The sequence below is a fragment of the Pelobates fuscus genome, chromosome 1, assembly GCF_036172605.1.
Source record: "Pelobates fuscus isolate aPelFus1 chromosome 1, aPelFus1.pri, whole genome shotgun sequence".
Classification (NCBI taxonomy): domain Eukaryota; kingdom Metazoa; phylum Chordata; class Amphibia; order Anura; family Pelobatidae; genus Pelobates; species Pelobates fuscus.
The window spans coordinates 389315869-389339292 of NC_086317.1; the positions used below are offsets into that span (position 1 = coordinate 389315869).

Consider the following 23424-nt stretch of genomic DNA (forward strand, 5'->3'; position numbering starts at 1 on the left):
ACCTGGAATAATGCTGGTAAAGGAATTACTTTGCTGTTTTTTTTTTAAATCCTGAAAATATTAAAAAAGCATGTGGTGGTCAGTCGGGCAGCGGAGAGAGCACAGAGCGCACCCAGCATCCAGGTCACAATCTCCAAGTCTCCAGGGAAGCGCCTTCATCCAGACACAGCAACTTCATGCAGCCATGGCAGACACCTTCCTGGAGCACATGTGTCGTCTGGACATAGACTCAGAGCCTATTGTGGCACGCAACACTGACATCATTTGCACTATAGGTCCAGCATCTTGCCCTGTGGAAATACTAAAGGAGATGATAAAATCTGGAATGAACGTTGCCCGTCTCAACTTTTCACACGGAACACATGATACCACGCTGGCACCATCAAAAATGTGCGTGAAGCCACAGAGAGCTTTGCTTCCAACCCCATACTCTACAGGCCTGTTGCAGTTGCCCTTGACACCAAGGGACCAGAAATCCGAACCGGTCTTATTAAGGGTAGTGGCACAGCAGAGGTGGAGCTGAAGAAAGGGGGAACCCTCAAGGTTACACTGGATGATGCCTTCCAAGACAAATGCGATGATAATGTGCTGTGGGTGGACTACAAGAACCTCCCCAAGGTGGTGCAAGCTGGCAGCAAAATCTATATAGATGATGTACTCATTTCCCTGCTGGTTCCCTGCTGCCTCCTTGTCAGTCTCAGCCAATCCTGTGGGGAAGCACTGATTGGATCAGGCTACCACTTCTGATGATGTCAGGAGACTGATTGTTTTTCTGAGGCAGACAGTGGCAGAGCCAGCAGCTTCAGGCTTGAATAGAGTAATATTTTGCTATTTTTATGGAGGAATGAGGGGCCCAAAGAGGGCTTGATAGTTGTTTTAAAACTATAGGGTCAAGAATATAGGTTTGTGTTCCTGACCCATTGTGATCCTTTAACATGCAAGGAGCAAGCACCATTTAAATCAATGTGGCAACCAGAATTTTTGTTTAACCTGTTACATGGTCAGTGGTGGTGGGAGAGACACTAGTGTTCAGAATACAGCTTTGTCTTCCCAATACTATAATGTTCCTCTAAGAGCAAATTCGGGAGAGGGAGAATATATGATCCAAGTATATTATTTACACTGATTAACTTTTATTTTATATCCAGCCAGCAGGGGTACTACCTGTCATTACAGGCAGCCCCCCTCTGCTGGCAATGCCTCAGCCAGCTAACCCGACCATGTGATTGTGAGGTCCTCGCAAGGACCTCACTCTCACAGGGCTGGGAGGCTCCAGGAGGACGAATCTGCCGCGGGGGGCTCCCTGGGAGTCCCCCCAACCGCGATCGTCGACGTTGGATCGCTGGCGACAGAGTAAGTTATAAAATAAAAATTGGAGGGCTTACTATTATGCCCGGCGGCGTTTAGAGTCGCTTAAAATAGGGCGTAATAGTACGCCCTCCGGTCTTAAGGGGTTAAACATTGTGTCTCAGCATATCAAATTCATTTTAATCTACACCCAAACAAATCAATCTGTCCAGGACTTAACTGTGGAGCCTTATTCATTTAACAAGACTACCAACAAATCCTCGATGGATCGATTTGTTCTGAAGTTCATTCCTTTTCAAGAAACATTATGGATCTGCCCTCTATCCCATCACTCTGAGCCAGGGTGCAACCAAACCGGGACTCAGCACCAGATCCCAATAACAGTACAGTATGTAGAAAGTACAAAAATGTTTAGGAACTCCAAGGTTTAGAAATGGCAGTTTATTGAAGCCCAATGTCACAATGTTTCGACCTACACAGTCTCTCAAGCTTGATGAAGACCGTGTAAGGTTGAAACGTTTAACATTGGGCTTCAATAAATTGCAATTTCTGAACCTTGGAGTGCCTTAACATTCTTGTACTTTCTACTGGTGATCGCTAAATTTCTGCAGGCCAGTCTTCCTGTGATACTCCAAAACGTGCTTCACCTCTACAGCCATTGTTTAGCCATCAGCACATTACCAGAAACACTCTACAAACAATGTATTTCACAACATTTAGTAGCCAGAACAAAAGACGAAACCTGTATTGTTTTTAACAGTTTATTTGAGAAGATTCATGTTAGGCAGTCTTCTTACATTGGCTTTGGAGGAGCTCTTGGAGGGGCACCCTAAAGGAAAAAAAAAAAAAGTTAGATTTGTTCTAATATAAAGCATTTGTTATAGTTTCAAATGGTAACCACAGACTATTACCAAACAAAACAGAGCAACTAAACTTAAATAACCTATTATGACTTATTACTATGTGCGTATCTTAAAGGGACACTAGTCACCTGGACAACTTTAGCTTAATGAAGCAGTTTTGGTGTATAGAACATGCCCCTGAAGCCTCAATGCTCAACCCTCTGCCATTTAGGAGTTAAATCCATTTGTTTATGAACCCTAGTCACACCTCCCTGCATGTGACTTGCACAGCTTTCCATAAACACTAGCTGCACTTTCATTTTGTGCCTATCAGGACTAGTCAGCTACATTACAGCAGAATAATTCACCCTTAATCAGAGGAGACTGAAATCAGATTTGTTTTGTAAACCACAATAAAAGAAACACTAAGTACCAAAATCACTAAATCTTAATAAAAGTTGGTTTTGATGTAAAAAAAAAAAAAAAAAAAAAAAAAAAACCTGCCCTGCAGTCTGACAAAGACTGCGGTTTGTGTTTACATTCGTCAGTCAGAATACCCTAAGTAGCGGTAGACCGCTACAAGAGGCTCTTCCTTGGGAAGACTTAATGGACAGTCTTCAAGTCCAGGTACACAGAAAATTGAGGGGGGACCTTTCTTTAGTTGATGAAAAGGTTATTTTGGCATCTGTTAACAGATCTGCTCCAAGCACTGTATATAAATGCAATTTAGGCCGGATAAACAAGAAGTGAATTCACTCCTAAATGGCAGAGAATTGAGCAGTCTGAACATGTTTATCAGTAAAACGTTAAAAGGTCATGTCCACTGCACCCAGACTACTTCAATGAGATGAAATTGTCAAGGTGACAATAAAGTCCCTTTAGTATTCCTACCTGACAAATACATATTTGTTAGATACAGAGGACAAGTAAACATAACATCCTGGAAAGCAATTGCTCCCCTTTAAGAAAGCATGCAGATTAAAGGACATTCTTGTTTGAGAATTTATATGCAAATCTTTCATAAGGAAAAGTCCTAAAAAACAAAACAAACAAACAAAAAAACCCCACTTTATTCTTTGCTACAGTAAAGGTGTTAATATCAGAGACACCTTCAAATGCACACAAATATGAGAATCTGTAAGTTTGCACATCCAGCAAGTGTGACATGTGAGTCCCCAACTTACAACTGCATTAATGAAAATATTACTGCAATTATGTCTACAAAAGGGGTGGAGGATAACTAAACACCATCTTAACAATACACTATTCTACTCCCTCATGTCTCAAACTTGTTTAAAAAATAAATAGTGCAGCATCTCTTGACTATCCGTACTAACTGTTTATGCTGATCCCATGTGTTATATAAGTCAGTCTTTATGCCTGTAATTTGCTCTGCACTCAAAAATAAAGAATTAAAAAACAAAAAACAATACACTATTCTAAACTACCATTAGACAATATAGACAAACCCGGTTGGTATTAAAGGGAAACTCCAGTGCCAGGAAAACGATCAGTTTTCCTGGCACTGGAGGGTCCCTCTCCCTCCCACCCCCCAATCCCCAGTTGCTGAAGAGGTGAAAACCCCTTCAGTGACTTACCAGGGGAAGCGACAGGTCCCACGTCGCTGCTTCCTCCTCCCCCACCGCTCCTCCTTCTACTTACGTCAGCCGGTGGGCGAGACTGATCTCGCCCGCCGGCCGAGGAGACCTAATGCGCATGCGCGCAATGCCGCACATGCGCATTAGCGCACCCCATAGGAAAGCATTGAAAATGAATTTCAATGCTTCCCTATGGGGAATAGAGCGACGCTGGAGGTCCTCACACAGCGTGAGGACGTCCAGCGACGCTCTAGCACAGAAAACCTGTGCTATGAAGCAGGAAGTCCCTCTAGTGGCTGTCTAATAGACAGCCACTAGGGGAGGACTTAACCCTGCAAGGTAATTATTGCAGTTTAAAAAAACCTGCAATAATTACACTTGCAGGGTTAAGGGTAGTGGGAGTTGGCACCCAGACCACTCCAATGAGCCGAAGTGGTCTGGGTGCCTGGAGTGTCCCTTTAAGCTTAATTGTATCCTGGCTGTTTTCACACACAAAAAAAAAAAAATCTTTCTAAATCTGCCTACCCTATAAACATGCAGTATAAACAAAAAGGAAAAGCATACTTCACAAGTACAGCAGAAACTATTTAATATATATTCAGTTTTCTAGCAGGAGCTAACTAATGTTGCACGGTCATTGCATTTCACGAAGAAAGAATGTTTGTAGAAATGCTCCTAAATCCAAGTCTATTTATAAAATTTACATTAAGTAATACTTACCGCTGGCCGAAATCTAGGTGGTGGTGTACGATCCTTACGTGCTTCACGAGATCGGTTCCTGACAACTTTGCTGTGGATCGCGCAGCTGACACAATAATGCAGTTTTACATACAATTTGGGCAATGCATAGGCTGTAAAATAAAGAACTTATGTAAGCACTTTGCTAAGAAAAAAATATATATAAATACTACAGGAAGTAATTTAAGATGTTTCTTCCATATTCCAAATCAACGTTTAAGCCAAAACTTTGTACTACCGTATATACTCGAGTATAAGCCGACCCAAATATAAGCGGAGGCCCCTAATTTTACCCCCAAAAAACTGGGAAAACTTATTGACTCGAGTATAAGACTAGGGTGGGAAATGCAGCAGCTACTGGTAAATTTCTAAATAAAATTAGATCCTATAAAAATTATATTAATTGAATATTTATATGCAGTGCAGCGTGCGTATGAGTGCAGCGTGCGTGTTGCAGAACCTTGGTGGGGGGGGTGGGAAATATTTTTAATTATATTTAATTATTATTATTTTTTTATTTATTTAATTATTATTTTTATTTAATTTTTTTTCGTCCCCCCTCCCTGCTTGATACATGTCAGGGAGGGGGCTCTCACTCCCTGGTGGTCCAGTGGATGGGCACTGTGTAGGAGGGGGGCTGGCAGGAAGCACTTACCTCTCCTGCAGCTCCCTTCTCCTCCGCGCCGGTCCGTTCAGCACCTCTGTCAGCTCACAGTGTAAGACTCGCGCTATGACCCCGCGGCTCTCGCGAGACTTCAACTGGGAACTGACAGAGGTGCTGACCGGACCGGCACGGAGGAGAAGGGAGCTGACAGGAGAGGTAAGTAAACGCTCTGCAGCCCCCAGTCTGTCTGTATAATAGACAGTGACTCGAGTATAAGCAAAGTTGGGGTTTAACAGCACAAAAAAATGCTGAAAAACACAGCTTATACCCGAGTATATACGGTACTCCAATTTTTGTGTTGCCAAATAAATAATACCTTCTGCAGCAGAAAGTGTCTTCCACATGAGCAGAAAAAAAGGCTACCAGAAAATGCTAAAAACTATTTGACAACAATTACTTGCCAGAGCCAAAAACCCTAAAGTTACCGTATATTCCAATATTGGTGGAATATCTGCTTTCAAAGCTACCACTGAACCATTAAAACCTTCTGTAGAGATGTCTCCAAGGACATTTCACCAATTCCCATGGCTAAAAGGGGACACTGCAGGAACTACTTATTGTATCATTTTTGTTGCATACACCCGTTTTTTGTTTTTAAACGTAAAACATTAGTTTCCAAGAGACAACAATGTTTACAATTAGCCAGGAACACGACTCCAGTCTGACTGACAGACACTAAGGGCTCTTCCTCATGAAGATATTTGAAAAATCAAAAGGTCTTCATGTTCAGCATCATGCTATGCATGGTTCCAAACACTAGTAACTTTTTTCACAGAGCACTGCATTTACTTCTAAGAGAAGCATCACACAGTGTGGCAATTTTAAGATTTGGTTTCGGTTTTTCAAGCTGAAGAAAGCCAGAACCCTCACTTGCAGGCTTAGCCGGCATAGCTGTTCCAGCAATTTCATGAATAACAGACCTGTTTAGTGCTCATGCACAAGAATACATCTGTGACTGGAACCTGACAGATGAAGCACATAGGGAGGGGTTACCCATAAGAAAGATGGCATCTATGAGGGGGTCTTTCAGGTAAGTATCTCTCTTGTTAGAATCTCCCAAGGATTGCTGCACATCATGCCTTCATGTTACCCTTGCAAAGTCATTGCAAAATATGCCAAGACACTGAAAGTGCCAGAGCTTCAAAACTCTAAATCAAATATACGAGCCATGTGAACTCACAGTCAAAGACACTAGCTTCAGAGATATCCCTGACTGCGGCAGCCTCCACTATGTTCCTTATGACAAATTTCTTGATGGCTTTGTCCTTTGGGACACAGCGGGCGCAGTTGGTGCAGCGGATGGGCTGAACATGCCCGCGGCCCTTCTTGGCGCGTCCGTTATTCCTTCGCTTCTTGGTCTGTTTTGGGAGAAGTCAAAACGAGTTACTTTAAAATAAACACAGGGCACAGTCACCAACAGCAATAAAATCAAACACATAGTATTCTGATCAATATTAGGCAGTTCTGCTAAACAAGACAGGAACAAACATGAAAAGTAACATTCTATCAAAAGCAATACAGATTTTGGAGACCAATTGATACGTTACACAAAACGGTGCCAATAATTTTAATATTCTAACATTATCAGGGCTGCCTATGAGCTCCTGGGATGGGATTAACACATTGCACAAGGAGGGAGAGCGGGGAGGCCCGGCCCATAGGCCTCCCATCTCATAAGGCACAGAGAGCCCATAGGGATTAGTGATAATAAACATGGAGCCGTGCAATAAGCTCTGTCCTATAATGAGATGATCCCTGGCGCCATGGAGCCTCCTCTAACCCAGGGGGCGGCCCGGCCTGTAACACGCGGCTCCCCCCGGAGCGAGGCTCTCCGGACCACAGCCCCCGCTCACTGACAGCCATTCCCCGCTCTGAGAGCCCACCCGGCGGCCGGAGAGAGCTGCCGTGCTGCCATCACACGATAACAGCATTAATTGACCGCTTCCCGGCCGCCATCACACGCTCGCTCGCTCTCACCATCTTGGACTCGAGGGCTGAAAAGAGAACCGTAAAGCGCCGCGCTGCCCTATAAAGGCGATCCTTCCGCCACGGAAGTGACGCAACCCCAGGGCAGTCGTGATGCAGGCGGCTGTTAGACCGTCTTCCTGTCGAAGCCTAGCAACACCCCCAGTGTGTGCAGAGAGAAGCGCTGGTACGCGTGCACCTGGGACTATTTTCTGTCATTGGTGGAAGGATCACGGTGTACTGATGGTGATTGAGTTAGTGGCGCAGGCGCACTGAGCTCACTGTGCCGTACAGACACTAATGACGTAAAGTGAGATTTGCTGGGGATACAGTTATTATTTGTGCAGTAGTCTCCTAGAATAAGTCAATTCTTTTCTATACATAATTTTTTTTTTTTTATTATTTATGACACAATCCCCAGTGAGACATGGTGGGTGGGTTGGGATGGCTAGGCAGTCATGTTAAAGGCATTGGGGGGATGGGGTTGTTTATATGGCAAACCTAAATTAAACTCTAGTATTAAATGGAAACTATAGTGCTTTGTTTTCCTGGCCCTGTAGCTTCCTATGTCAAGCTCCCTGTGGTGCAGAATGGGTTAAATAAAACCTTCTGTCACCAGATTCCAGCGCGATGTCCATTGGCGCTGGTTCAGGCTCCACCTCCACGCCGACATCAGCTGGCAGAGGAGACCTAATGCACATGCGCGACTATGGCCATGCGCGCATATCTACTTCCCCATAGGATAGCATTATACAGTGCTTTTCTATGGGGTTTCGGGTGACACTCGATGTCCTTATTCATAGCGTGAAGACGCCCAGCATCAGTTAGGTGACCATAAGTCACCTAACAACCCAGAAGTCCCTCTAATGGCTGTCTAGTAGACAGCCACTAGTACCCACAAAGGTAATTATTGCAGTTTATTAAAAACTGCAAAAAATAACTTTGCAGTGTTAAGGAACCTGGGAATATGCACCCACACCACTTCAATGAGCTTAAGTGGTCTGGTTACCAATAGTGCCCCTTTAATGAAATGGTATATGATGGGTGAAAATGAACATAGGAATACTTATGACAATGACCAAAATATTGATATTGACTGGGAAGATCTTCAATAACAGTTGCTGTTTAAACATCTGTATAGACTCTGATAAAACCACCTCTTTATGTAGATAATTCCACATCCTTATTTCCCCTTCTGCAAATAATCCTTTCATTTGCCTTAAACTGAATCTAATTTATTCCTGTCTAAATGGGTGTCCTCTTGTACTACATATACAGTCAGGTCCATAAATATGGGGACATCGACACAATTCTAATCTTTTTGGCTCTATACACCACCACAATGGATTATAAATGAAACAAGATGTGCTTTAACTGCAGAATTTCAGCTATAATTTGAGGTTATTTACATCCAAATCAGGTGAACGGTGTAGGAATTACAACAGTTTGTATATGTGCCTCCCACTTTTCAAGGGACTAAAAGTAATGGGACAAACCCATTGTGTTGGTGTATAGAGCCAAAAAGATTAGAATTGTGTCGATGTCCCAATATTTATGGATCTGACTGTAGTCCTGTGTATGAACAGATTTCCAGACAAAGGTTTTTAGTTGCCTTGAATATATTTGTATAATTTTATCATAACCCCTCTGAGACGTCTTTTTTCAAAACTAAACAGAGTAAATCTGTTAACCTTTCTTTACAACTAAGATTTTCCATTCCTTTTATTAATTTTGTAGTTGCCTCTGCCCCATTTCTAGTACCACAATACCGTTCTTCAGAACAGGTGCCCCAAATTGCATAGCATATTCAAGGTGTGGTCTTACTAAATAGCTTAAATGGAAACAAGTCAGCTATGCTTTCAATTTGGCTACTACAGCCTTAAATGTTAAATTCCCTGTTGAATTCTCACTTTAGTAAAATAACCCTGCTTGTTATGCACGTCCCTTACCCAAGGATGTCTAAAGTAGGCCTTTTCTGCCCAAGAGACACATATGTCCAATTTTACTCATACCGTGTGGTCTTAAAGAAACAATATAGTGTAAAAAATGCAAACATGTATTCCTGACACTATAGCTCTGTTTAGGTCCCTGGCCCTTTCTTGCTTCCAATAAAAAGTTAATTTTCGCACCTATATTCCAGCGCTGCAAGGGTCAGGTCACGCTCCCTTGGCGGAGATCATTAAACCTTTAATCTCAGCCAGTCACCCATGCGCTGCAAAACACCACGCTGCGCCAATCAGCATCTCTTTATAGAAATGCATTGCCCCTACAGATTTCTGCTGGAGAGGGTGTGGGATGAAAGGGACATATATCCACATGTGGTGGGAATGCCCCCTGATGGTACGCTTTTGGCAACAGGTTAGAGATATGATGGCCCAGGTCTTTTCCAGACCCCCTCCCCTGGACCCGTGGCTTTACCTGCTCAGTAGAACGGTGGACTAGACGTGAACAAAAACTCATTCATAAATTTACACTGGCAGCCAGGAGAGCAGTGGCAGCTGATTGGCTTAAACAGACCACGCCGGCCATAGCGGGGGTAATTAATAGAATAAGAGAGGTATACGTGATGGACGACCTGACGCACGGGTTAGAGGAATCCAGACACAATTCCAAAAAATTTGGGCGCCCTGGGAAAATAGCCCCTTGTGCTAGGACTAGCAGCGGTACCGAGAACTGATACTTATTCAGACGGACGAATGAGGGTCCCTGATGACTCCCCCCCGGCCCCACCCTACCCTTTTCTCTTTGACCTCTCTTTCTTGTTTTTTAATATGGTTCGCATATATTTGCCAGAGGCTGTTGGTGTGATGTAATTCCAGTAAAATACAAGTTTAGCAGGCTAAGATTGCCACAAGGCATATGTATGTATATGTGTTTGTAGTATCAGTTAGTTAATTATACGTAGCTAAGATACTGTTATCACTGTACTGACCAGGTGCAGGAATGTAAGAACTGGAATTACGCGTCCCTCTCCTTTGTATCAGATGAGCCACGTGGTTAGACCGGATGGATGAGTTTAGACTCTATTTATTAAATAGGTTAAGGGTATGTGTGGGTGTAGTTAATTGTGGGAGGAGCTACAGTGCTATATAAGGAATGTACTCTATGTATTCAGTACTCAGACTTTGCTGTATTTTGGTGACGCTAGTCCCTCTGAGTCCCGATCGGTGATCCAATAAAGAATCTCTTCCTTCCTGAAGAAACCTGTGTCCATCTCTCTGTGCTTGGCTTCCGTCAGTTTCTCCGGTATCATTTGGTGCATTGGCCGGGAAGCTCATCGTTCAACGGTAGCTGAGAGGCAGAGGCGTGAGACGGTCTATCTTTGCCCACGTTCTCTACGGCTGCACCCCTGAACTTCTGCGTGGACCTCCCTTCGTCTCGGCGCCACTGGTCTGTTGTCCAGGAGATCATCGGCCTCTACGTGAGAAGTGCTGGGGTGTCCCCGTCGATGAGTGTGAACTCAGGTTCAGGAACGAGGAGGTAAGACAACTGCTGTTTTAGACGGCAGGACCCACTAGGGGTATACCGATTGTGCGGTAGGCCCAAAGGGGTTTTGAATCTGTGTATCTGCCCCCTCTGTCGGAGGGAAGGAGCGAAGGCGCACCGCTCGATCGAACGCTCTTTAGTCAGACCGTTTGATTTGGTTAGTCAGGCGGGGTCCTGGTGTAAATAGCCCTAGCCGGACACCGGTGTCTTGTCTAGACTAGCGTTCTAGGGTGTATATTACGTTCGCTAGGTCGGAGGGACCGGGAGACTAAGCGGCGCCTGTGTAAATTCGGTTCGCTAGTTCTCATCCTATCTGGGCTAAGTGGGAAGGCGTGTAAATTTGGAACCCACTAGACTTTTGATAGTGCGACTAAGAGGCGCCTGTGTAAATTCGGTTCTCTAGCTCGCTATATATGTGGTGATTGGGCAGTGTGGCTAACCAAAACGGGTGTATATAGTTTTAGGTAGTCCATTCAAGGTACTGGCCAATAGTTTAGTTGGGAATTGTAAATGTGTTAACGATTGTTTTAGTAAAGTGTATATCTTGTTAGATAGCGCGAGCTCAGCCGTCTAGCGAGAGTGTTAATAGTGTGTTGCTGTATTATAGTGCACGGTACCATAACCCTGTATATTTACTGACATTATATAATAAGTACTAATCATTGTCGTCCATTGCATGTTTAACACCATAACCACTAATAATTGTATTGTGACCTTAACTTGTGCTTTGACCTATGCTAACCGTACTGTAACCGCTATTTGTAAAAGACGATGTTACTGGGGTGTGTTATAGACGGGTAATTCGTATATAGAGAATTATAGCGTGGGTGACTGTATAGTTACGCCAAAGGGCATAATATTGATTATATAGTGACTGGTGTAACAGCTGTGTGTGTACGGGAATTCCCTGAGTGTTTATTGTTATTGTGTACGTTTCACTTGGTAACCGTACCACGTGGTGCTGTTGCCAGAGGAAACGGGTGTGACTGTTGAATAGTACGCGTGTATAGTATTCGTTGTCGACGACGTTCCATTGTTAAGTATGGGTGCGTCGCAGTCAACGATTCCGGATCCCTTAGGATGTATGGTTAAGAATTTTAAAAAGGGATTCAAAGTTTGTGATTTTGGGGTAAAGATGTCTCCTGTACGTTTGGTCACTTTGTGTACTAGGGAGTGGCCTACTTTGGTTGCGGCATGGCCGCCACGTGGCAGTTTGGATCCAACTCTGGTACAGCACTTACACGTGGCTGTATCGGGTAGGCCTGAACTTTACGGCCAGTTTCCTTATATTGACTGTTGGAGACAGGCCGTAAATGACTCGCCAAAATGGCTCCAGACATGCCACGAGGAGCAGTGTCGCCTCATGGTAGCTAGGACTTGCTCGTCCATTAGGACTGGTGTTAGGCCCATTTTGGACACGCCCCCTGAGTCCGAGATCCCTTTGCCGCCCCCTTACTTTCCGTTAAGAAGAAGTGACGCAAACGCAGGAAGTCCTGCACCCCTCCCCTCATTACCCTCATCCACTTCCGCTTCCTCCTCCAGTACAGGATCCACCCCCCCTCGTACTAAATCTCCCCTTCCGGAACCAGAATCCACCCCCATTAGAAACGAATATCCTGATTTGGCGCCACTTCAGACTTCCGGTCAAGCTTCATCTAGCTCGGCTCGAAGTGTTTTATTTACGACCTTTTCCCAAAACCGACCTCCCACATCCCCATACCCTATCTCTCCCCGACCGGAACCCATGACTGACGCCTCTCTACGTAGCCCCATCCAAACCCGACAGTTGACTGGTGCCCAACAATTAAAGCACTATCAGATGCCTCTTCGTCTGAATCCCGGGTCAGCTTATATCGATGCCGCAGGTCAAATGGCACACGCTGACCCAGTCTTCGTATATGTCCCATTTACCACAACCGATCTTTTAAACTGGAAGACCCATAATTCCTCGTATACTGAGAAACCACAAGCTATGACTGATCTGTTCACCTCAATAGTACAGACGCATAATCCGACATGGGCTGATTGCCAGCAGTTACTAATGACTTTATTTAACAATGAGGAAAAGGACAAGAATAAATCAAGCAGCCATTAAAGCATTAGAGGATAGAGCCCGTGCTTTGAACCAAGCCAATCCAGCAGCATGGGCCGCGACACACTATCCCAACACCGATCCCGATTGGAACGTAAATGGTGCTGATATGGTTCAACTCAGAGCCTATAGAGACGCTATAATTGCTGGCATGAAAGCCGGAGGAAAGAAAGCCATTAACATGTCGAAGACAGTTGAGGTGATCCAGAAAAGCGATGAAGCGCCCAGTGTCTGTTATGACCGATTATTGGAGGCATACCGCTTGTATACCCCCTTTAATCCGGAAGACGCAGACAATTCCCGAATGGTTAACTCCGCCTTTGTCAGCCAAGCATACGGAGATATTAAGCGCAAGCTACAAAAGTTAGAAGGGTTTGCAGGTATGTCCATCACCCAACTAATGGAGGTAGCAAATAAGGTCTATATGAACAGGGATACAGAAAGTAAGAAAGAGGAAGAGCGCAAGATGCGTAAAAAGGCTGATATGCTAGCGGTAGCGATCGCAGGCGTAGATAAACGGGGCCCAGATAGAGGCAATAATAGATGGAGTAGGGAGCCTTTGAGTAGGGATCAATGCGCGTATTGCAAGGAAGAAGGGCATTGGAGGAACGAATGTCCGCAAAGAGAGCAGTACGAGAGAGACCAACCCAGGGCAGGCTACGGAAACTTTAGAGGTAGAGCGAGAGGTAGAGGAGGCCCCGGAGGGAGTAATGGTTATAGAGGGAGTAATGGGAACAGAGGAAGTGTTAGGGAAGACAGGTATATTCCAGCAGCGCAAAGGTCCCGCGATAGAGAAGGTAGGGACTTTGTAGGATTGGCTGACACTGTCATGGAGGACTATTGATACCGACCGGGCTCCATCCCCCTTGGTCGAGCGGAGCCTATGGTCGATGTATCAATAGGGGGGAAAAGGAGTGCGTTCATGATCGACACTGGTGCTGAACATTCAGTGGTGACTAATCTAGTTGCTCCTCCATCTGGAAGGACTATTACTGTGATAGGAGCAACTGGAAGAAGTGCTGAAAAACCGGTTCTTAAAAGTCGACTCTGTACATTGGGAGGCCACGTAGTAAAACACCAATTCCTTTATATGCCTGAATGTCCAGTCCAATTGCTGGGACGTGATATGCTATCAAAATTACAAGCGCAGATTACGTTCCTACCAAATGGAACAACATCCTTAAAGTTTAATGGACCTTCAGGTATTATGACTTTATCCGTACCAAAGGAAGAAGAGTGGCGACTTTATACAGTGTTGACTAGCCAAAACCCTAGGAGTGATGAGACATTGTTTAACATACCAGGAGTTTGGGCAGAGAACAACCCACCAGGACTGGCCCGCAATATTCCACCAATAAAAATTGAACTGAAACATGGGGTTTATCCAGTGAGCCTAAGACAATATCACATTCCGCAGAAGGCTAAGAAGAACATCCAATCCTATCTGGATAAGTTCATACGGTATGGTATCCTAAAATTTTGTACTTCCCCCTGGAACACCCCATTGCTGCCTGTTCAAAAGCCCGGTACAGATGAGTATCGACCTGTACAGGACTTAAGAGCAGTCAATGATGCGGTTGTTAGCATACATCCAGTTGTACCCAATCCATATAACCTGCTTGCTTTAATTCCGGGCGGGGCTACTTACTTCACAGTCTTAGATCTCAAAGATGCCTTCTTTTGCCTCCGAATTGCCGCAGAAAGCCAATGTATTTTCGCTTTCCAATGGGAGAACGCTGTAACGGGCTCAAAACGCCAAATGACTTGGACAAGACTGCCCCAAGGGTTTAAAAATTCACCTACCCTATTTGGTTCAGCTCTAAGTCAAGATCTACTGGATTTCGAGTCTATCCCAGGAGAATGTGTATTGTTACAATATGTAGATGACTTGTTGATAGCAGCAGTTACAAAAGAAAAATGTCAGCAAGCAACGCACGATCTACTACATATTCTCTGGAAGGCAGGATACAAGGTGTCCAGGAAGAAGGCTCAGTTGTGTTTGCCAACTGTCAAGTATCTGGGATTCCATATCTCTGAAGGTCAAAGGATTATGGGGCCAGAGAGAAAAGAAGCTGTCTGCCAAATACCAATACCCAAGAATAGAAGACAAGTGCGAGAATTCTTGGGGGCAGCAGGCTTCTGTAGGATATGGATTCCCAGCTATGCGATACTGGCAAAACCTCTGTACGCAGCCATCAAAGGTACAGAGCACGACCCCTTCTTATGGACCCAAGAACAGCAAACGGCATTTGAAGATGTGAAGAAGGCTTTGATGAGTGCCCCAGCATTAGGTCTACCTGATCACACACGACCATTCTACTTATATGTACACGAGCAAAGAAGAATGGCTGTGGGAGTATTGACACAATACTTGGGATCATGGCAAAGACCTGTTGCCTACATGTCTAAGCAACTGGATGCAGTGGCCAGCGGACTTCCACCTTGTCTAAGAGCCGTAGCTGCAGCCGCCCTGCTAGTAGCTGAAGCCGATAAACTCACTCTGGGTCAAGAACTTTATGTACGAGTCCCACATGCAGTACAGACGTTGTTGGATTACAAAGGAAATCATTGGTTTAGTAACAGCCGTATGACCAAGTATCAAGCAATGTTGTGTGAAAACCCAAGAGTGCATTTAGAGACTGTAAACACCTTAAATCCAGCTACCCTTTTGCCGCAACCTACTGAAAGTCAACATGATTGTTTGGAAGTAATGGATGAAGTATTTTCAAGTAGACCAGATCTTCGTGATTTTCCCATCCAGAACCCCGATGTTCAATATTACACCGACGGCAGTAGTTATGTGAAAGAAGGGATCCGCTATGCAGGATATGCAGTGACAACAATAGACAAGGTGATAGAAGCTCGGCCACTGGCGAAAGGAACATCAGCACAAAAGGCAGAATTAATAGCACTAACACGAGCGTTACAATTGGCTGAAGGTTTAAGAGTAAATATCTATACGGACTCTAAGTATGCGTTTTTAACCACTCATGCCCACGGAGCTTTGTATAAAGAAAGAGGACTACTGAATTCAGAAGGCAAAGAAATCAAGTACGCAGCTGAAATCCTACAACTATTGGAAGCAGTGTGGGAGCCGAAAGAAGTCGGTATCATACATTGTCGAGCGCATCTGAGAGGAGATGGTGATGTAACCAAGGGAAATCGGATGGCAGATAGTGCAGCTAAGCGTGCTGCTGAATCAGGAAGACAGGAGTATGTGGGGCATATAGCTGCTCTTATACCAACTCCACTGTCCCAATGGACTCCAGTTTATACAGCTCAAGAAGAGGAGTGGTTAAAGACTGAACCGGGAAAGTATTTGGAGAACAAGTGGTATCAGCTAGAAGATGGAAGAATAGTCATACCAGCATCACTAGCGGTAGAAATTGTCCAAAATTATCACAACGGGACACATTCTGGGAGAGACAGTACTGAAGAATCTCTCAGGAAACATTTCTACATACCAAGATTGTCCAACTTGACTCAGGCCATTGTACGCAGATGTGTAACGTGTGCTAAGAATAATGCAAGACAAGGACCAGTAAAGCCACCAGGAGTCCAGTTTATGGGGGGACTCCCCATGTCCGATCTACAAATAGACTTTACAGTAATGCCTAAATCGGGTGGACATCGTTACCTGTTGGTAATTGTGTGCACCTATTCAGGCTGGGTAGAAGCATGTCCTACTCGTACAGAGAAAGCAGGAGAAGTTGTAAGATTCCTGCTACGAGAAATAATACCCCGATATGGACTACCCTGTTCTCTAGGATCGGACAATGGTCCAGCTTTTGTTCATCAGTGCCTACAACAACTGACTCATATGCTTGGTATAAAGTGGAGGCTTCATACTGCATATAGACCCCAGAGTTCTGGTAAGGTAGAGAGAATGAATAGAACTATAAAGAACCAGTTGGCTAAAATGTGTCAGGAAACCCAACTTAAGTGGAACGTTCTCTTACCCATAGCTTTATTGCGAATCCGCAGTACCCCTACCAGAAGGATGGGCCTCTCTCCTTTTGAAATCATGTATGGGCGACCACCTCCCGTACTTGGTAACTTAAGGGGGGACTTGAGTCAGTTGGGAGAAGGAATTACCCGGCAGCAGGTTGTAGAGTTGGGTAAGACTATGGAGGAGGTACAGAAATGGGTACAAGATAGATTACCTGTGAATATTTATCCCCCTGTTCATAGTTATCATCCAGGAGACCAAGTGTGGATTAAAGAGTGGAATAATGTACCGTTAGGGCCCAAGTGGAGAGGTCCTTATGTTGTTCTTTTGTCTACCCCTACAGCGATAAAAGTAGCCGAAGTAACTCCGTGGATACATCACTCCAGGGTTAAACCAGCAGCAGTCGATTCTTGGCAAATTACAGCAGATCCAGAGAATCCCTGCAAGATCCGGTTGAAACGCACTACTCAGTCGGAGTAGCGAGGAATTATTGTGGATTACAAATTTTATTGTTACAGGTGTGAGTGAGAAGGCCATAATAAAGCCTGTCCGCTTACCAACACATAGTGTATAAGCCAGGAAAGTCTCGAAGGGACACCTGTGAAGACGAGCAGAACTCCATTCCCTGCAGCCCTCACATCCTGGAAGCTGAGGTTCCATCGCACGGACGAAGACTGAGGATGACGGCGAAAGATGTGCTTTTGATTGTGTTTATTTATATGTGTTTTTATATTCAGGAAGGTAGAGGTACCGACACTCCTAGCTGTGAGGTATGCATTAAGACTACGAGAACAGGTAACCATATTTCCCAAACCCTAATTTGGCATTCACAATACGAATGTAAAGGAGAGGTATCAAGATGTAGATACCTAAATATAGACTATAGTGTGTGCCATTTAGGAGTAGGAGAACCTAAGTGCTTCAGTCCAGAGTATCAACCTCGTACAATTTGGTTGACTCTCAGGAATGGAGATCCTCAGGGGACCCTAATTAATAAGACGGTGTTAGAATCCGTACATTCTTCGGGTGTTCTGCTATTTGATGCATGTAAGGCGATATCAAGTGGTAGAAAACCGTGGAATGTATGTGGGGATCTTAGATGGGAGAGGACGTATGGGTCTAATGATAAATATATTTGTCCCAGTAGTAAAAATAAATATGTGAGTCCTAGATGCCCAAATAAAGACTATAACTTTTGTCCATATTGGTCTTGTGTGGGGTGGGCGACTTGGGGACAGACAGTAGATAAAGACATGATAGTGACTAAGTTGCCGACTAGCCCTTATTGTAAGTCTATGGAATGCAACCCAGTCCATATACTTATTAATAACCCCGACAAGTTCCTAGATAAGTATGGAAATTTATTTGGGTTTCAGATATACGGGACGGGTTTAGATCCTGGGACATTATTGTTTATAGGAATAGAGACTGATACGGTATCCTCCCAGACTCATCAAGTATACCATTCCTTTTATGAAGAGATGAGTATAGATAATAAGATCCCCCATAACGCTAAAAACCTGTTCATTGACCTAGCTGAAAGTATTGCCGGTAGTCTTAATGTTACCAACTGCTATGTGTGTGGAGGTACTAACATGGGAGACCAATGGCCTTGGGAAGCAAAGGAGGTAATGTCCGGTTCTGAGGCAGTTGACCAACTAATATCTACACAAGCCGATTATCATTTGAGTGTTAGAGGTAAATCTGAGTGGAGATTAAAGACCTCCATCATAGGTTATGTTTGCATAGCAAGGAAAGGAATAATGTATAATACTTCTGTAGGAGAATTAACTTGTCTAGGGCAAAAAGCTTATGATGATGATACTAAAAATACAACTTGGTGGTCGGCTTCAAATGTCTCAGAACCATCTAACCCGTTTGCTAGATATGCCAGTTTAAAGGATGTGTGGTTTGATTTATCCATCACATCTACCTGGAGAGCCCCAGCAAATTTGTACTGGATCTGTGGTAAGAAAGCCTATTCGGAGTTGCCACAGGACTGGGAAGGGGCATGTGTGTTGGGTATGCTCAAACCATCCTTCTTCTTGTTACCGATTGAAACAGGTGAGACTTTAGGTGTTAAAGTGTATGATGTGAATCATAGGAAGAAAAGGGGACCCTTAGAGATAGGCACCTGGGAAGATAATGAATGGCCTCCCCAGCGTATCATAGATTATTATGGGCCAGCCACGTGGGCAGAAGATGGTACCTTTGGTTATAGAACCCCAATTTATATGCTCAACCGTATTATAAGATTACAGGCGGTGGTTGAGATTATTACTAATGAGACCTCACAAGCACTCAATCTTCTAGCGAAGCATAATACCAGGATGAGGACAGCAGTGTACCAAAATAGATTAGCCTTGGATTACCTTTTGGCAGTAGAGGGAGGTGTATGTGGGAAGTTTAACCTGAGCAATTGCTGTCTTCAAATAGATGACGAAGGGCAAGCAATAGCTGAGCTTACTAGCCATATGGTTAAACTAGTGCATGTGCCTACTCAGGTATGGAAAGGGTACAATCCAAGTAGTTGGTTTGGTAGCTGGTATGAGTGGTTTGGAGGGCTTAAGGCAGTGGTAGGTGGAGTCCTACTGATTTTACTGTTGTGTCTACTCCTACCGTGTCTTATACCCTTAGTAGTTAGGTCTGTGCAAAGCCTGATAGGAAGTATAGCAGAGAGGAAGGCTGCTGCACAGATAATGGCGATATATAAGTATAAGGCTCTAGATCAAGGAGAACCAATGCAGGAAGATGAGTGTTAAAAGATTCACATCATAAGATAAGTCTGGTCTGGTTCATGGTAACCTGAGGTATATGCAAACCAAGGTTAAGTGATGCCTCAAGTAATTGTGAAATATCAGAGGCATCAAAGGGGGGAATGTGATGTAATTCCAGTAAAATACAAGTTTAGCAGGCTAAGATTGCCACAAGGCATATGTATGTATATGTGTTTGTAGTATCAGTTAGTTAATTATACGTAGCTAAGATACTGTTATCACTGTACTGACCAGGTGCAGGAATGTAAGAACTGGAATTACGCGTCCCTCTCCTTTGTATCAGATGAGCCACGTGGTTAGACCGGATGGATGAGTTTAGACTCTATTTATTAAATAGGTTAAGGGTATGTGTGGGTGTAGTTAATTGTGGGAGGAGCTACAGTGCTATATAAGGAATGTACTCTATGTATTCAGTACTCAGACTTTGCTGTATTTTGGTGACGCTAGTCCCTCTGAGTCCCGATCGGTGATCCAATAAAGAATCTCTTCCTTCCTGAAGAAACCTGTGTCCATCTCTCTGTGCTTGGCTTCCGTCAGTTTCTCCGGTATCATTGGGAGGGATCTACCCGAGAGGTGTAGTCACTACAGTTGTGCCCGCGGGCTAGGCCCTATGGAGGGCCCCACTTACCACAGGGGCCTCCTTGCTAGGGGAGGGCATGCGCTACTGATGCTCTTATGCCCATATGCACTAAAGATGCATGATATATCTCACTTCATGTAGCGTTCTGATTATTTCTGCAAAACCTCGGAACCCGAGTTGACAAACGGCTGCTGGCATTACCAACCAGTTCTCGGGAGATCACTACAACAGCCTCAGATACGAGAGTGGGTTGTCTTTGACCACCTTTATAGCTCATGTTTTAGATGTAGTTATGTTAATGCTACCTGTGTATGCTATGGGAGTCGCCCTTGGCCTGCCGATAAGGAACACTAACTGCATAAATAAATAAAGGGGCAGGTTGGCCAGGAAGACTCAATTACAGAAGTTCATACTTGCCCACTGTCTATGTTTTTTCTCTCACCAAAATGTAAAATTGTGCAGTATGTTTGAACGCCATGTATATATTGTTTTGACTGTTGCCGCCTACGTCAGCTGTCGTGGCTACGTAAGCTCGTTGTTATGTCATGCACAACTAAAAATAAAGAACTTAAAAAAAAAAAAAAAAAAAAAAGAAAGAAATGCATTGCATCATTGACCCAGGAAGCACATCTAGTGGCCGTCTGAGTGACTACCACTGGAGGTGTTTTTAGGAAGTAATGTAAATAATGCCTTTTCTCTGAAAAAAAATATGCCTCTTTAAGAACAAAAGTGGCATTTCATTCCAAGGTAGCAACATCATTTAGATCAAAAATAGTATAGTTACAAACATATACCAGTGTGGGTGCCACTATCACAAATGTGCAAATTACCATTCAGATCGTTGTAATAGAAACAAAAGAGAAAATATACATAGTGAAGTATTTAATGACAAAAATAAAAAATAAATAAAAACAATGGATACACTCACAAAATAAGAGGCACAAAGAGAAATATATCCATTTGTGCTAGTCAGCCACCAAAGGGCTAAGTCCCCATACAGTTGGTATCAGCCTTGGTACCTCAGGATGTCAGTCACTCAATGTATTAACCAATCTTCAAACAAAATGTGAAAGGAGCTTAATGTTGTCCTGTAGGTCTGACAAGTATTGGCTTTTTGGCTTTAATCCTTGGGGATACTCCAAGCTTCTCTCTGCTCGACGCGTTTCGTCTGTAGACTATCAATCAGCATCTCCTCATAGAAATGCATTAAATCAATGCATTGAGACGCTGAATGTCAGTGCTGCACATTGTGCATCATTGACCCTGGAAGCACCTTTAGTGGCCGTCTGAGTGACCAGAGCCGTCTATAATAAAAATAATAATCGGAACCTGGGCACAGGGCCGTCTTTAACGCGGGGCAAACGGGGCAGCTGCCCTGGGGGGTCCAAAGCAGCTGCCCCGTGGCCCCGTCGCCCATTGCCTGCATAAGAAAAATCCCCTCCCCACCCATGGGCCGCGGTGCTTGTATTGCAGCTGCACCGGGGCCCATACTCTAAGGGGGCTTACCGGGTGGCCAATACACTTAGGGCCACCCGGTGAGCACTTTTCAGCAGGGGCCCGGTCGGATGCTGTGGCCCTTTAACAGCACGATCGGGCCTCCTGCTTTACGGCAGCCTGGGAGGAAGTGACGTCCACGAGTCACTTCCTCCCTCAGAGATGATGAGGCGCGCGGGAGGGAGGCTGAGCCAGGAGGCAGCGAGGAGGGGGACTGAGCAAAGAGAGCCAGTCCCCAACTTCCAACCACCCGAGGCAGCACACTGAACCCCAGGGAAGGTAGGAAACTGGAAGGGGCTTTACAGTTTGCCCATGTGTATGTCAGTATGTGTGTGTTTATGTCTGTCAGTAGGTCTGTGCGTGTCTGTGTTTGTGTGTGTCAGTCTGTGTGTGTGTGTCAGTCTGTCTGCCACTAGGTCTGAGTTTGTGTCTGTCAATAGGTCTGTGTGTGTGTGTGTGTGTGTGTGTGTCTGTCACTAGGTCTGTGTTTGTGTGTGTGTGTCTGTCACTAGGTCTGTGTTTGTGTGTGTGTGTCTGTCACTAGGTCTGTGTTTGTGTCTGTCAATAGGTCTGTGTGTGTGTGTGTGTGCCAGTATGTATGCCAGTATAATGGCCATTCAGAGAAACTGCTATGTTTATCAATTAGTTAAGCCTTCCCCCTAATCCTCTAGTGGCTGTCTCACTGACAGCCGCTAGAGGCGCTTGCGTGATTCTCACTGTGAAAATCACAGTGAGAGCACGCAAGCGTCCATAGGAAAGCATTATGAATGCTTTCCTATGTGACCGGCTGAATGCGCGCGCAGCTCTTGCCGCGCGTGCGCATTCAGCCGACGGGGAGGAACGGAGGCGGAGAGGAGGAGAGCTCCCCGCCCAGCGCTGGAAAAAGGTAAGTTTTTACCCCTTTCCCCTTTCCAGAGGCGGGCGGGAGTGGGTCCCTGAGGGTGGGGGCACCCTCAGGGTACTCTAGTGCCAGGAAAACGAGTATGCTTTCCTGGCACTAGAGTGGTCCTTTAAGCTGTAATTATTCTGGTGACTATAGTGTCCCTTTAAAGAAACTCTATAGTGTTAAAAACACTAGCTGGCTGCCCACTTGCGATTTTTTTTTTTTTTTTTTTAAAAACTCACCTTTATTCCAGCGCCACACAGGTCCACCGGCACTGGGCCCAGCCCCAATCTGCCTCTCAGTTGACATCTTTAGAATTGATGATCTTTCCCAATGTTTTCCCATAGGGAAAACACCACCCTGGCCAATCAGCATGAGCAGTCCTGAGTGACTGCTGACGAGAAATGGCAAGATGTGGTGGTAACAGCTTTATGTGCTGCCATATTTTGCCAAAATATCAAGCTCTACAAAGGAAAGTGCTCTGTAATCTTTTGTGATGGAATTTCAATTAAATCTATTTTTACAAAAGGGACAGTGCCACATCAAAAGAACATGGTCATCCACAAAACATATGCAGTTCTGTTATGTTAGTTATGTAGATACATTTTCTTTATAAATGAAAAAGCATGGTTCTTTAGACTGTTTGCCACAAATGCATGTATGCAGCTGAGTGTACTATCCCTAAATGACTAGCAAAGCATCCCTCCGTTTGGCATGTAAATCATTTCTGCCTGGGTGAGCAGTTGCTTTCAGTAATGGCTTGTATCCATAGTTGTAGTTTTTATTACTCCAAAAAACTTTTCACCCGAAGTGTGCAGAAAGTTATACAAAGAACACACCCCACACAACATTTAATGCACAACAATATTAATGACTTCCCTTTTAAACAAGTTGCCATTCATAATCGAATTCCACAATTGCATAATGGTCTTGAATCCTGATGAACATTTTTTTTCATTAGGATCAGAAATAAAATGCCGCTTTGAAAACACTTCTGCATCCTGAATAAAGTTATGTCCATCAGTTCATAAACAATATTTCACTTACT

The 23424-nt window shown here is 44.4% G+C and overlaps 1 protein-coding gene across 2 annotated transcripts; it reads right to left on the reverse strand.

Annotated features, from left to right (window-relative positions):
* Positions 1-2055: 2055 nt before the first annotated feature.
* RPS26 (ribosomal protein S26) lies at positions 2056-7146 on the reverse strand. 2 transcript variants are annotated; one of them, XM_063444747.1, is made up of 4 exons: positions 7128-7146; positions 6331-6508; positions 4469-4599; positions 2056-2137 (listed from the first exon to the last, which is right to left on the reverse strand). In XM_063444747.1, the coding sequence occupies exons 1-4, from the start codon at positions 7128-7130 to the stop codon at positions 2102-2104; spliced, it is 348 nt and encodes a 115-aa protein (XP_063300817.1). In that variant the 5' UTR covers positions 7131-7146; the 3' UTR covers positions 2056-2101. The 2 variants fall into 2 exon arrangements, with proteins under 2 accessions (XP_063300817.1, XP_063300816.1); XM_063444746.1 differs by lacking the exon at positions 7128-7146 and adding an exon at positions 7034-7096.
* Positions 7147-23424: the final 16278 nt, after the last annotated feature.